Source organism: Musa acuminata, chromosome BXJ1-11, assembly GCF_036884655.1.
Source record: "Musa acuminata AAA Group cultivar baxijiao chromosome BXJ1-11, Cavendish_Baxijiao_AAA, whole genome shotgun sequence".
Taxonomy (NCBI): Eukaryota; Viridiplantae; Streptophyta; class Magnoliopsida; order Zingiberales; family Musaceae; genus Musa; species Musa acuminata.
In genome coordinates, this window is record NC_088337.1 from 19916044 (window position 1) to 19930825 (window position 14782).

At 43.7% G+C, this 14782-nt stretch overlaps 2 protein-coding genes across 2 annotated transcripts; both read right to left on the reverse strand.

Annotated features, from left to right (window-relative positions):
• Positions 1 to 12724, reverse strand: LOC103971326 (pectinesterase 31). Its single transcript, XM_009385320.3, has 6 exons — positions 12337 to 12724; positions 12132 to 12236; positions 11931 to 12008; positions 1502 to 1689; positions 780 to 953; positions 1 to 408 (listed from the first exon to the last, which is right to left on the reverse strand). Exons 1-6 carry the CDS (start codon positions 12580 to 12582, stop codon positions 246 to 248), a joined length of 954 nt encoding a protein of 317 aa, XP_009383595.2. The 5' UTR covers positions 12583 to 12724; the 3' UTR covers positions 1 to 245.
• Positions 12725 to 12938: 214 nt separating this feature from the next.
• On the reverse strand, positions 12939 to 14757 carry LOC135597247 (purine-uracil permease NCS1-like). Its single transcript, XM_065089946.1, has one exon. The coding sequence runs from the start codon at positions 14719 to 14721 to the stop codon at positions 13117 to 13119; it is 1605 nt and encodes a 534-aa protein (XP_064946018.1). The 5' UTR covers positions 14722 to 14757; the 3' UTR covers positions 12939 to 13116.
• Between the last annotated feature and the right edge of the window lie 25 nt (positions 14758 to 14782).

Below are 14782 nucleotides of genomic sequence, written 5' to 3' on the forward strand. Positions count from 1 at the left end.
GACTCTAATTTCCAGTATGTAACTTTAGTAGGACAAAATAATCCACAATAAAACTCTTCAACCACAACGAACATAATTGTTATCTGAATGTTCGATGTTAGGTGTGCAAATATTCCAAAATCGTTTAACTTTTCTATCAAAACCATACACTTTTACCCACTTAATTCACCAGTCAAACATAAACAGACTGACACTCAATTTTAGTGACTACAGCATTCGAATGCTAGACGATATCTTTGTGAACTCTAAGCTGAATGTGGTACTCTAATTGCCATTTTCTGCGCAAGCCAAGGCCAACTAGGGTCTGGGTCTACAAACAAGTGTGATATAAATTGTTCAGCCTCCTCATCAACCAGTTCTCTTGACCATGTGGCTCTGTTTGTGAGACAACAACCTGGTCCAGAGCATCTGCAAAAAAATAAAAAGGCAGTTGAGACAAGAAACATGCAAGACTATCTCTGAGGCAACAAAGTGATTCATGAGAGACGATGATATTAATACCATTGGGAAGAAACCACAATGAAGCAGATTCTCTAATTGTCAGTAAAAAATGATCTACATGCACAAAAAATGATGGTTTAATGCAAACATTGTAAGATGGATTTTTCCAACCCCTTTTGATAAAACATAACAGCTTTTGATACCATGCGCATTAGATCTATCAATGCAACATGGATTTAGTGTTGTTTAAGCCCTTCCATGCCCAAAACAAATCTTCAATGGAGTGAGCCAGGGCAGTAAGAGGGGAACCAGCTTGAATCTCACAAAATGTAATTTACCTATACTCATAGAAACATGCACTTCGTTCATTCTCAGACTTGTCCCAGTTGTGCCACCCGACAGGTTTGATGCAAGCATCCATCCAAGTATATGCAAAAACAACCCTTCCAAAAGGTCCCCATGGACGCCCAAGATATGCATACGAAGTTCCACCATTTCCAGTGATAATACATCTGCATGGAACAAATATAAGAACACAACTTGCCAACAAACTCAACTTGACATGGAGAGTGTGTTCCAGATATCAACAAGGGAACCAAGTTCTGCAATGAAATGCTAATGAGGGTATATAGCAACTAATTGACAACAAGAGTAATACGTGATGTATCTTTTCTACTGTGTAAATGCCAAATTGCTGGCATAAATTCTCAATCTAGTGATTTTTAATTCCTAACATACGTTATCTGGCTCAAATTCTCAAGATAATCCTTGGACACAGTATTACGCCTATAATCTTAATCACTTTGTAGTGAAATAACCATGAACAAATATTTGTAAAATCTATAGTTCTGACTTCTGAGAATCAAAAACTAGATGGTGTTTTCTTTTTTCTTTAATTACATGCTTGAGTGTACTTACAACCAGGAGATATTATACATGCAAAAGATCTTTGGCATCAAATATTAGATAAAGAAAAAAACACTAATTTGTTCTGACAAACCAAAATTGTGGAACTTTTCAATTACTAATCTCGTGCAGTTGGTGGAAAGGAATTATGTACCTTAAGAAGACATAACCAGTTGAATCTTGAGAAGATTTTCTACTTTGGGCAGTTATAAATCCTTGGGATTTGCAGTGGATATGACAATGTTCTAGGAGGGCAGTAGAATTCCCAAAAATGAAGTCGACACTTCCTTCAATGTAGCAATCTCTCAGATATTGCTTTCCATGATGTAAATACAGGGTATCCTGCACAAAGAAAGTTTGAACAAAAAAAATAACACCCTGTGATTTGTAGCAAAAATTCTGAACCTTACTGCTCGGTTGGAACCTAAACAGTATTAACATAATATTTCTTTATAACTAAACAGACAAACTTTCTCAGAAGAAACTTATTTCTTTATACACCAATTAGGTGTGATGAGTCATCCAGATTAGTGGCACAATGAGAACTCATCTTATGAAAATTTGAAGGCTTTTAGCTTTTAGAATTCATTTTTTCCTCAACATTGTTCGGTGGTTAATCGCCAACACCATATACTTGGAACTTACGTCTTGTTTTATATTAGAACTCAACCATTGGCAAACATGCACGTTGGACCTAGAATTCCAAATTTATTCCATACTTACATTCAGACTCGAAAATGATGTTCTTAATTTGAAAACAAGAAGCGACCAAATTAGAGGGCTAATTATATATTACCCCTTGTAGTTAGACCTCTTTAGCATCTCAATCCCTATATTTAAAAAATTTACATTGGAATCCTATAGTTATTAAAGTGAAATATCTAACTCCATTTACCATAACATCATCGGGTTTACCAACGAAACCACGAACAATAGGAAAAAAGATAATTTCAACATTCCAATTACGTTTTCAGTAGTGGGGGACGATGACACCACTGGGGGCTACGATTGCTGTTGTGGATGAGGAGGGAAAGCGACGATGTGAGGTAAGGCAAAAGGAGAGGAAGAAGAGAATGTCACTAATACCGACGCTCTGCATCTGCATCAACGTTGCTTGCATCTGCATCGGCACAAACGCAGATATAGAGAGACACCTGCAGTTGTGGATGAGGAGGAAAAGCGACGGTGTGAGGTGAGGCAAAGCGAGAGGAAGAAGAGGACAACGCAGATACTGACGCTCTGCATCTGCATCAACGCTGCTTACATCTACATCGATGCCGACGCAGATGCAGAGCGGTGACGCTCTGCATCTATGTCAACGCTGCTCGACAACTGCGTCGGCGCTGATGCAGATGTCCAGCGACCCTTTCGCCACTCTGCATCTACGTTACCAAGCGACGTCAACGCAGATGCAAACCTTTGACATCTGCATCGTCCTCTTCCTCCTCTCCCTTTGCCTCACCTTTCACCGTTGCTCTTCCTCCTTATCTACAACAGCCACTCGTGGATAAATGGAGCTATATGTTTCACTTTCATAGCTATAGGGATTTTAATGTAAATTTATTAACTCTAGAGACCGAGATGCTAAAAAAGTCTAACTACAAGGGGTAATATGTAATTAGCCCCAAATTAGATGATCTTTTAATTCTTAAACATTCCAAATAGTTGTTGTTGGTACTAGTATAGTGATAAGTTGCCCAATTGCCAACTGATATCATGGATTTGAATCTCAATCATTCTCTTGTACATGGAAAAATATTGCATGCATTTGACCCATCCTTACCTTGTAGTGATAGAAGTCTCATGCACTGGGTTATCCATTGGACATTATAATAAGATGGACCAAGCTTGATGTGGATATTTGAAAAGGAATTTAGGATGTTATATACAAAAACGAGCACATAGGATGCAAGTTTGCAGTTGTTATCTGGAATGGTAAATCTTACTGGATCTATCTATTCAAAACTTATTATTTGCATATCGTCTTGGATTTGAGAGTATTTCACCTTTTTTATTGTCTTATGAAAAATGAAATGCATGAATTACAAGCATTTCATGGAATTAAACATGCTTGATCTTTTCAGTTCAATGGGAATATTCTGCACAACATACATACAGTATACACCTTCGTGAAAATGATGGCCATATATATTATGAACAGACCATTACTTCATGAAAGTATAACATTAAAAACATGATATTAACCAAATAAACTCCTTATGACCTTGTACAACAAAATGAAGTGATTGTCATAAAGATACTTTTTTGATCTTTAACGTATAATTTAAAGTATGATAAAAAATTTCAATATTTGGACTTTTTATGGTTCTATATATGGGAAAAAATGAAAACGTTACAGAGCATTTAAGCCATAAGAAATTCCAAAATTACCAACTTATAAGGGCAGAATACATATCTCTTTGTGCACTTTACAGACAAATATAATATTATCAAAGATAAAAGCTCCTTCAATGATGTTGCCAATCATTTTCATGAACTAGGTGACAGGTGAAGAGGAAATCTGAGCATTGCCATCACAATCACTAGATCTTCTCTTCAAAATGCTAGGTCCATATGTTGAGCAAATTTCAACATACCATGTATCATTCTGGCCTTTATTGGCCAATCTGGATTGAAATCAATAATAGATAACATCAATTTTCTTTTTTGGAAATGAAGGATTTGAGTTAAGGGTGGGTCTTAGTACAATAGTAAGATTACTCCTTTGCAACTTAGAAGATCAGCTTCGCATCATAGAAATACTCTCTTTATATTTAGAAATTTTTCTTCAAGTCTTGAGCTTATAATAGATAACATCAATTTTCTTTTTTGGAAATGAAGGATTTGAGTTAAGGGTGGGTCTTAGTACAATAGTAAGATTACTCCTTTGCAACTTAGAAGATCAGCTTCGCATCATAGAAATACTCTCTTTATATTTAGATATAGGGCTATGTATATTAATCCTCCAAAGACCCTAAAAAGTATGAGAGTGAAGGATCTGAGTTGATTGAAGCAAAAGAAGAGGATCACCCTACAAGGGACTTTTCTCTATTATAAGCTCAAGACTTGAAGAAAAATTCCCCTCTTTGTTTTGCAGCTTTTGCTCGATTAAGTTCCCAGCTGTAAATTCTTGAATTTCCTTCCAGTGACAAAATATTTTCTATATAATCCACAAATTTCAATGTAAACATTTAGTCTTGTAATGCCTTGCTGTTAATATTTGTTCACAAAATCACATATCATTATTATCTTTTATAATAATCTATTCAGCCAATTGATGGATCATTTATAGCTCCCTAGCCTACATAGTTTTTACAGAATTTCTTAATTTTAATGTTTCTATTTCTTTCTTGATTTTGCTTGTTTCTTTACCTGTATCATTTGCTTTCACACATTTTCAATAAAAATATCTAACCGAGTCAATTTATTACATCTGATCACATCGTAATCCTATGGACCAGTAACCATCACTACTGTGTGCAAGTTCATTCAGATACAATGTCCATTTCATCACTTTTATGCTTGGCAATCTCAAAAAAGAAAAACACTGGATCAACTAGGAAAACAAAGAGAATAGCTATGCCCACATGGCTCAGGATCTCATATTGTTGAATCTTGTGATGTCAAGGAGTTTGTCTCACACTAGTCTTGCACTAAAAAAAAAAATGAAAACCTAAAATTGCCAGATTGATCCATGTCTCTGCAAGAGCAGCTTCAGATCATACAAGGAGACTCACCTTTTGAACTCCAGCCTACACTCGATTACAATCCTGCAGAAAGCAAGGGGTAACAGAAGATCCAAACCCCAATCCCATCATTGATCAGGGATGATCTCAATGACATTCAACCGGAGTCTCCAACATGCTCCACAGTTCACCCAACCGAGTCATCACACAAGCTTCAAAGCCCAATTCAGCCAGCCCAAGTCAAGCTCCTACTCAGTACCACATCAGCCAAAATCCCAATCCGAGTGGAACTCGGATTAGGGTAGCATGCGGCCAACTAAAGTAGCCACAAGGGGAGTCAGTCCTAGTCCTAAAGGGAACAGGACTTCCCATCAGCCGGCTCTAACCAAAAGTCCTAAAACCATCGGGACCTTCTATGCCTCATAAGCCTTTAAAAGAAAGGGGTCGCAGCCCCTTGAGAGCATCCCAAAACCAGTCAGCCCTAAGAGTTCCTTCCAGTCAAGAGTTAGAGTTAGAGAAGAGGAAGAGAAGGAGAGTTTGAGAAACGAGCAGCAGCCTTCTCCCTTCCAACTTTGTGTTAGAACCCTTGCAGATTCTAAACTTGGGGTTGATCTCTTTAGGGGATCGGCCTCCTTGGAACTCTATAGGGGTTTCTCCCTCCAAATTGCTGCTCAAAGGCTGCAGAAAAGATTCATCTATTGCTTATGAAAAGAGGTGGAATACATGACTATTTATAGAGCTTCTAAACCCTAACTCCTAATAGGACTCTTACTTAAGACTCCTACTTCTAACCAACTCCTAAAATGACTCCTACTCAAGACTCCTACTTCTAACCAACTCCTAATAGGACTCCTACTCAAGACTCCTATTCTTTTACAACTCCTTATTCTTCTCTAAGAAATAACCTCCTAACCCTAGCCGGCCACTTCACCTCTTTAATAGGGGTCGGCTTAGGTAGGTTTTATATGAATGTCCCTCTCAATTAGGACTCTCATAGCTAGAGTCCTAACAAACCCGCCCTCTTCAAATCAGCCTTGTCCTCGAGGCTGACGATTCATGAATTTTGGGAATTTGATCTTCAAGTCATCATAGTTCTCCCAAGTGGCATCTTCTGTTAGTAGGTTTGCCCACTGTATTAGCAATTCAGTAGTGGATCGTCGTCGTCGAGTCACGATCCGTCGATCAATAATGACACTTAGCTGAGTCAGAAGTTCTCCTTGGGTAGTCATATTTGGTGGGTGGCTTTGGGCTATCTCCAAGCACCTATTTACAACTTTCGTCTGGCCGTCGGTTTGTGGGTGATATGTCATACTCCTTTTCAATTTAGTACCCTGCATATGGAATAACTTTGTCCAAAATCTGCTCGTGAAGATGCAAGTAGAATTTATCGGAAGCACAATGCGTCCCTTATAGTGTAATTCTTTTGAATCCCAATTGTAATGAGCCATGGGGCTTGGTGCTTCCTCCAATTTTTTTATAATCTTACTAGTCTCTGAATCTTCCTGTCATTCCATCTTAATATCCTTAAGAAAGTCGCTGGTCGGAAGTGAAATGGCCGAAACTTCAACTTGCTCGGGTAGCTGCGAAAGCGCATCTGCAAGAACATTCTCTTTCCCCTTTTTGTAAGTTATTTCATAATCAAATCCAAGAAGTTTTGTTACCCATTTTTGCTGCTCAGGAGATGATATCTTTCGCTCCAAAAAGTACTTGAGGCTTTTATGGTCGGTTTTAATTTGAAATCGTCGGCCAATCAAGTAGGGTCTCCACCTCGTTGATGCGCGCACAATGGCGAGCATCTCCTTATCATATGTTGACTTATTTTGATGGGAGGGAGATAATGCCTTGCTAGTGTATGTGAGTGGTCGACCATCTTGCATGAGAATGGCTCCAATTCCGACTCCAGATGCGTCGGCCTCAATAATGAAGGGTTAGTTGAAAACTGGTAGTGTTAGCACCGGCGTCGTCGTCATGGCTGCCTTAAGTTTGTCGAAGGCAGCGGAGGCTCTGTCCGACCATTGGAAGACATCTTTTTTTAGTAAGGAAGTTAGTGGTGCACTGATCTCTCCATAGTTTTTCACAAACTTGCAGTAGAAGCCTGTTAAACCCAGAAAGTCATGTAGCAATTTTATGTTCCTCGGGGTCAGCCAGTTTTGCATTGCTCCAATTTTGAAGGGGTCTACTGCCACACCTTCCTCTGATATGATATGCCCAAGATATTCCACCTTCTTTTGAAGAAAGCAAAAATTCATAGTGGTTGTTGTGTGTTCAAAAGGTGGTTTTCGGTATGTCTTCTTCGCATACTCGTATTTGATGATATCCGAATCGAAGGTCCAGCTTTGTGAAGATTTGTGCTCCCTTTCATCTAGCAACTCATCTACTACTGGATTAGGGTATTTATCCTTGATGGTTATGCCATTGAGAGCTCGGTAATCAACACATAATCGCCATATTCCATCCTTCTTTCGTATGAGGAGCACCGGTGAAGAGTAGGGGCTGTAACATGGCCGAATAACTCCTATTTTGAGCATCTCTTTTACAATCCTTTCTATTTCATCCTTCTAGAGATGTAGATACTGATATGGCTGAGCATTTGCTGGAGATTTGATTGGAAAAATCATTATACAATGATCATGCTGACGAGTAAGAGGTAGGTTGTGCGACTCGTCAAATATATCTAAAAATTCAGCAAGCAAAGGAAATAGGTTTGGATCTTCAAATTCTATTGGCTCTCCTTTAATTTACTGCTCAAGTTGTACCAAAAAGCCCCTGCATGCTTTATACAAAACCTTCTTCATTTGTTGTGTGCAAATCATCGTTACGTCGCCCTCACGTTTCCCGTGCAGTATCACCTGTTTCTCTTTACTGTAAAATTTTATAATTAGTTGCATAAAATTCCAAGAAATATCACCTAATGTCATCGACCATTTAATTCTGAGTATGGCCTCATGATCATCAAGAGGGAGGAGGAAGAAATCTGCAATTATCTCTTGGTCCTGCAGCAACAGTTTCACCTGCGGGCACCTATGATCACACTTCAAAATCCGTCCGTTGGCGACCTTAACGACAAACCTGCTGCAATTCTCAATAGGTAAGTTCATATGGACAGCAACCTTACTGTTTAGGAAGTTATTAGTGCTGCCCGTGTCGATGAGAACAGTGATCGGTTGTTGTTTGAGAAGGCCTCCAACTTTCATCGTTTGCGGGTTTGAGTAGCCAGCTAGTGTATGTACTGTAACTTCGGTCGGTTGTGGCTCTTCTTCTGCATCTTCTTCTTCATGTTCAAGGCTCTCTTCTGAATGTTCAATGACCTCTTCTTCTATCGGTTCAATCATAAGAAGTCCCCCTTTACTACAGCGATGCTCACAGCTCCACGGCTCGTCACAATGCCAACATAACCCCTTCGCATATCGCTCCCGAAGCTCTTCTCTTGTTAACCTCTTTGGTGTAGGGACTTGGTCGACAGTAGGGGGGCTGAGGGCTTCAATATTACTGGTTGAGGAGCAACCCTAGTCCTCCGAGCTTCATGGTTCAATTACTCCTCTTGATGTCGTGCGAAAGAGATGGCTGCCATAAGCGTATATGGTTGTCGCGCTTTAACTTCTCCTCGGATCTCCGGCTTCAAGCCCTTAACGAAGGTCCTCAATAGCTGCTTTTTGAGACCAATCACGAGTTTGATTAGATAACCTTTCAAACCTGGTTTGGTACTCCTGAATGGTGGAGGTTTGTCGGATCTTTGCTAGTTGTTCGTCAATATTCTCATAATCCGTTGGTCTGAAGCGGATCAACAGTCCTTCTTTGAATTGTCGCCATGAAAGGACTCCATAAATGTGTTCAAACCAGTCAAACTACTGTATGGCATCCCCTTCAAGATGTATAGCTGAAATTTTCATCATAGATGCGTCCGCGGTTTTGTGGTACCGAAAATATCGCTCCACGCGCGAGATCCAACCAATCGGGTCTCCTTCTTCTCATCTAGGAAAATTTATCCTCATGCATGGATAGTTGGGGTTGGTCATAGAGCTTCCCCTCTCTTGGAAGTCATATCTTCGGGCTTGGTGCGATTGGGCAAAGCTCTCTCCTTGATATGATTTCTTCGGGTTTAGTGGTCGGCCCAATCAGAGTTCGGTAAAGAGCATCCGAATCTTATCCTCCATTCGCACCTCGAAGGCTTCAAATTTAGCATTGATTACTTCCTCAGATGTCATAGTATAGACCGCCAAATCTGTGATGTTAAGATCTCTCTTTTGTTGTCGGGTTAAAGGCATGTATTGGTTGAGAGAGGTGATGGTCGAAAGGGTTGGTGGATTGGTGGATGTAGGCTACGGTTTAGGATTGTTTTGTGACTATTTTGGGTGCAGTTTGAGGGTGTGGTTTGGTGGAGTTTTAGGGTTGTGGATGAATGTTTTGGATCTGTGGTAGATGGTAGCAAAGGTTTGATAGAAATCAGTGGAAGTTGTAGCAAGTATGTGCTGTCTTGTAAGAGTAGAATTGTTGTCGAAGAAACAACGGTTTCTCGACGTAATTTCCACCAAAAACTTGAGAGAATTGAGGAGGGAATTGATAGCAAAATCACAGTTTATATGACAGCAAGGATATCTAATTTAATCAAGAAAATTTCGACAGTATAACAGCAAGGAAATTGGTGCAAGTTGCGATTGCAGAATTCTCGTCGAAAAATTTCAGCGGGTTACGACGAAAATTTGCAACAACATAAAATCGTTTTTAGAGATGAATTTCTTAATAGATCAATCTTAGATAGAAGCCAAGATAATCTATGAAGTATATAAGAAATTTCATTCAAAAAAGATTGCAAATAGATGGGTTAAGCCAACAATATACGACTGAAATTTTCTGCAGCATAGATTTTTAGGTATAGCAGATTGGACGTAAAAGATCAGTGGTTTATATTGAGAATTTTTTGATGAAACCAAAGGGAAATCCACTGTTAAGAAGTGTCAAAGCTATCATAAAAATTTTGTAGAGATTTGGATAGAAACAACGTAGTATCAAGATAAAAAAACAATGCTATGCGGTTGAAATTTTACAGTGCAGATTTTCAAGTATAGCAGATTAGATGTAAAATATCAATGGTTTATATTGAGAATTTTTGACAAAACCAAAGGAAAATCTGCTGTTAGGAAGTGTCAAAGATGTCATAAAAATTTCATAAAGATTTGGATAGAAAAAACACAGTAGCAAGATCAAACAGACGGTGCTATACAGTTGGAATTCTGCAATGTATCTTTCGTCGTAGAGATAAAAATTTTATGACGAAAAATTTATGCAGAAATATAGGAATAGTTTTTTTGGGATTTTCAAATAAGGATAACTAAATTGCAACAGCAGTAAGGTAGAAAACCAGAACCTGTTGCAATTCACGGGGAGATCAAAGGATGATTCGTGGTGGTGGAGATGACGACAGAATTTGGTGACGATCTTTTAAGCAATTGTGAGAATTGCTTTGAGCGGTTGTTGAGGGTTGATGGATGGCTGTGGAAGGGCAGCGAGACGCCAAGAACGCTGCTCTGATACCAGGTGTTAGAACCCTTGCAGATTCTAAACTTGGGGTTGATCTCTTTAGGGGATCGGCCTCCTTGGAACTCTATAGGGGTTTCTCCCTCCAAGTTGCTGCTCAAAGGCTGCAGAAAAGATTCATCTATTGCTTATGAAAAGAGGTGGAATACATGACTATTTATAGGGCTTCTAAACCCTAACTCCTAATAGGACTCTTACTTAAGACTCCTACTTCTAACCAACTCCTAAAAGGACTCCTACTCAAGACTCCTACTTCTAACCAACTCCTAATAGGACTCCTACTCAAGACTCCTATTCTTTTATAACTCCTTATTCTTCTCTAAGAAATAACCTCCTAACCCTAGCCGGCCACTTCACCTCTTTAATAGGGGTCGGCTTAGGTAGGTTTTACATGAATGTCCCTCTCAATTAGGACTCTCCTAGCTAGAGTCCTAACACTTTGACAGCCCTTCTTCTTCTTGTTCCCCAACCCATTGTAGCAGCATTGCAGCGGAGAAACCATCAGACTTCAGCCGGCCTTGCAGCTCTTGAGGAGATCAAGTTGGCAGCAACAAACAAAAAAAAGAAGGCACAGCCTCCTTCGCTTGCAGCAGAAAGTTCTTGGCAGAAAGGAGTTGGAGAGTACTACAATCAGCCGGTCCTAGTTGCTGCTTTATCCCTTCTACAAACAACACTGATGTCTTCAATGTCTGTCTCATCCAAATCACAGCCTTTTGAAGCTGCAGAATTCAGCAGCAAGCAAATCTCAATAGCTCCTTCCAACCTGCGGCAACAAACTTCAACCACAGAAAGAGATCTTCTTCCAGCAAAAATCAGCAGCTTCGTCTTCATCTTCGACTTCAAAAGACACAGCAGCAATAACAGTCCTTCTGCAGCCCCTAACCAAGGTGCAGATGGTTGAGAGGAAAGGAGGGAAGAAAGAGAGAAACCAGCAGCAACCTGCGTCCTGCCGAGAGCGTTTTGTCAGTGCTTGCGCACGAGAAACTCTAAGCCTGTGTCGCTCAAGAACTCTTGATTCCTATTTTAGGTACTTCTGATTCTCTGCAAGAGTAGATTAAGATTGCTCTTTCAAAGTTGTATTTATTTATTTCAGTAAAGGCGCAACTCCTCCATCGAAACTTTCCATCCGAGAGGTGATGGCTCGACGGAACGTCAAACCTAAACCCCATACAGACCAATTATATCAAAAGTAATCCCAAGAACTTGCAAATTTGCCTTATTATTGAGTCTCTAGGTGACAACAAATTAAATTCAGATCGAAGCTTTTCATCTCAAGGATCATTAAGCTGATCCAAGCAGAGGACCCATCAACTTCACACAAGAACATATCATCAAGAGAGTGAGTGGGAGGAAGGCCGGTACCTGCCACCCGAGGAACCTGCAATTGTAGAATGCGCATCGGTCGGCAGTTACCCGGATCGCTACAGCCTGCCCCGAACCCTACACGTTCATCCACAAGAACAAGATATGTGTCGGTGCGTTTCTACAGCTAGAAAAGATAGCACGGTAGCAGTAGAAAAAGGGGAAGCAAAGGACGGGCTCAAGGGCACGAATCAGCTAGACCTGGGGGGCTTTGTTCTCGAAGGTGATGTTCTCCGCGATGAAGTCCTCTCCTTCGACGATGGTGCTCCCGCACCCGAAAGTCCCCGTCCCAATCACTCGAGACGGCTACAAAGAATGGCAGAAAAAAGGGGGAAAAGGAAGCACCTTTTATGAGTCCATGATGATCAACAAGTGCGTGCGCGAGGTGGGGAGAAGAGCGTGAGACCTGGTGGTGGTTGATGCGGGTGGCGGTGTTGTCCCAGGAGAGGATGGTGGACTCGGGGCGGGAGGCGGCGAGGGTGATGAAGTTCTTTGTCTTGGGCACGTAGACGGGCTCCCGGTACAGGCCCGGCGCCACCTGTATCACTGTCCGCAACCGGTTCGAGAGCGGCACCGCGTCGATCGCCTCCTGCACCGTCCGGAATTCGCCGCTGCCGTCCGTCGCAACCCTCAGCACCCGATTGGAAGGCATCTCCTCTCTCTCTCTCTCTCTCTCTCCTCTCTCTCCTCTCCTCTCTGTTACCTGTTGTTGTAACCTTCGTTTCGGTTCCTTCTCCTACGGCGGGAAGGGCGTTTGCGACAGCGAGGTCGGTCGACTCCACGGAATCGTTCGTCTTGACGCGTGGACAGATATCATCACATCTGCTTGGACATCACGCTACTTCTGACTGCTGGGTCTCCGAGCGGAACCGGTCCGGACCGACCGGCCAATTGAATTCCAAATGTGCGACACACTGACGTGATCAATTGAGGCCCGCACCGGGCAATTGCAATCCAACACAGTTCGAGAAGGATACCGAGTCGAGCATGGAGACGAGACACCCGCCATTAGCATGAGCAGCTTAACGATGTTTGGGAACTTGTGCAAATCCAATTGATTCTTTTGGTACAATAATACCATGCATTGATCCTTCAATGCATTGCGTCCCATTTTCGTATAAAAGAAGGAAAACGCAAACACATTGCATCCCATTTTCGAATGAAGATTTACAGAGAAACGAATGGCCTACAATTTGATCGTCCAATGCCGAAACAGGGGCTCCTCCAATGCCGGAGGAGAAGAAGAAGACAGCGTCACCTGGCAGTCATCACGACCACCTCTCCTGCTGCAGAAAGCAGAGATAACCAAGTAGATGCCCACCGACGAGAAGAAGCCAAAGAACCAGCTAACGTTGTAGATGAAGACGAGCGCTCCCGGTACAGACTTCACCACCCTCACCTTGTGAAGGAAGCCAGGGACTACCGGCGCGAGGCTGGCCATGACCGTCGCCATGGCCACCACGTTGTATCCCCCGGTGTAGTAGTACCTCCCCGCCGCGCTGCTCCAGTAGAGCTCCTCCACGTCGAGCTCCATCCGCCGCACGACATAGTAGTCCGCGAGCAGGACGCCGGCTATCGGGCCCATGACCGCCGAGTAGCTGACGAGCCACGTGTATACGAAGCTGTCCGTGGACCTAAAGATCCGCCATGGCTGGAAGAGGATCGCCGTCAGGGCCGTGAGCAGCGCGCCGCCCCTGAAGCTGAAGGTGGCCGGACGGAAGCTCACCAGCGCGTTGGCCGGAGCCACCACGTTGGCGGGGATGTTGGTGGTGACCACGGCGAGGGTTATCCCCGGGACGGCGAGCAGCTTGGCCAGCGTGCCGTCGATCATGGAGAGGAGCTCGATGGGGTTGGAGACCACCCGACCGAAGATGACCATCGTGGAGGAGGTGACGGCGAGGCCGACGAAGGCGAAGGCTCCCACGTAGAGGGGGAGGCCCAGCTGCCCTGCCACCTGGTCCGCCTGGCTCCTGGCGTAGCGAGAGAAGTCCGGGATGCTCAGTGCCACCGCCGCCCAGCTGCCGACGTTGGCGGTGAGCGACGGGAAGAAGAGTGCCCAGAATTCGGGTGGCGACAGCCGGGGCGGCAGAGAGAGCATGGGGCCGAACCCACCGGCGCTGCAGTAAGCCCAGCCCAAGAGCAAAGCGGCGAGCAGTGCAAGAATGGGAGCTGAGATCTTCTGTAGCGCTCTGATGCCATGCATGCCCTTCCACAGCAGCACGAGCTGGGCCGCCCAGAAGAGGAGGAAGGCTGCGAGCTCCAGCGGCGAGGTGGCGAGCCACGGGAGCGGCGTCGCGTAGGGGGAGAGGCGGAGGGAAGCCGGGAGGAGGAGGAAGACGGCCTGGCCGCCGATCCAGGTCTCGATGCCGAACCAGCCGCAGGCGACGAGTGCGCGGAGGAGGACGACGACATGGGCGCCGCGGACGCCGAAGGTGGCGCGGGCGAGGACCGGGAACGGGACGCCGTAGCGGGTGCCGGGCTGCGCGGCGGCGAGGAGTGGCCCGAGGAGGATGACCTTGGCGGCGACGACGACGGCCACGCCCTGCCACCAGGACATGCCGGCCTCGACGAGGCTACCGGCCAAGTAGTAGGACGGGACGCCCACCACGAGGCCGATCCACAGGCTGGCCATGTCCCACGCGGTGGCGGTGCGCTGGGAGGGGGTGGTCGGGTGGAAGTCAACGTTGCCGCCGGGAGCGGCGCCTCCACCATCATCGTTCCCGCTGGGCAAACACATGGTGGCCCAACTTTCGTTAGCTGCAGCGCGATGCCTGCGGTTGTTGAAGGACATTAATATAAAATGGATGGATGCGATGCCCGCGGAAGTTAAAAGGACATTAATATAATAAGGT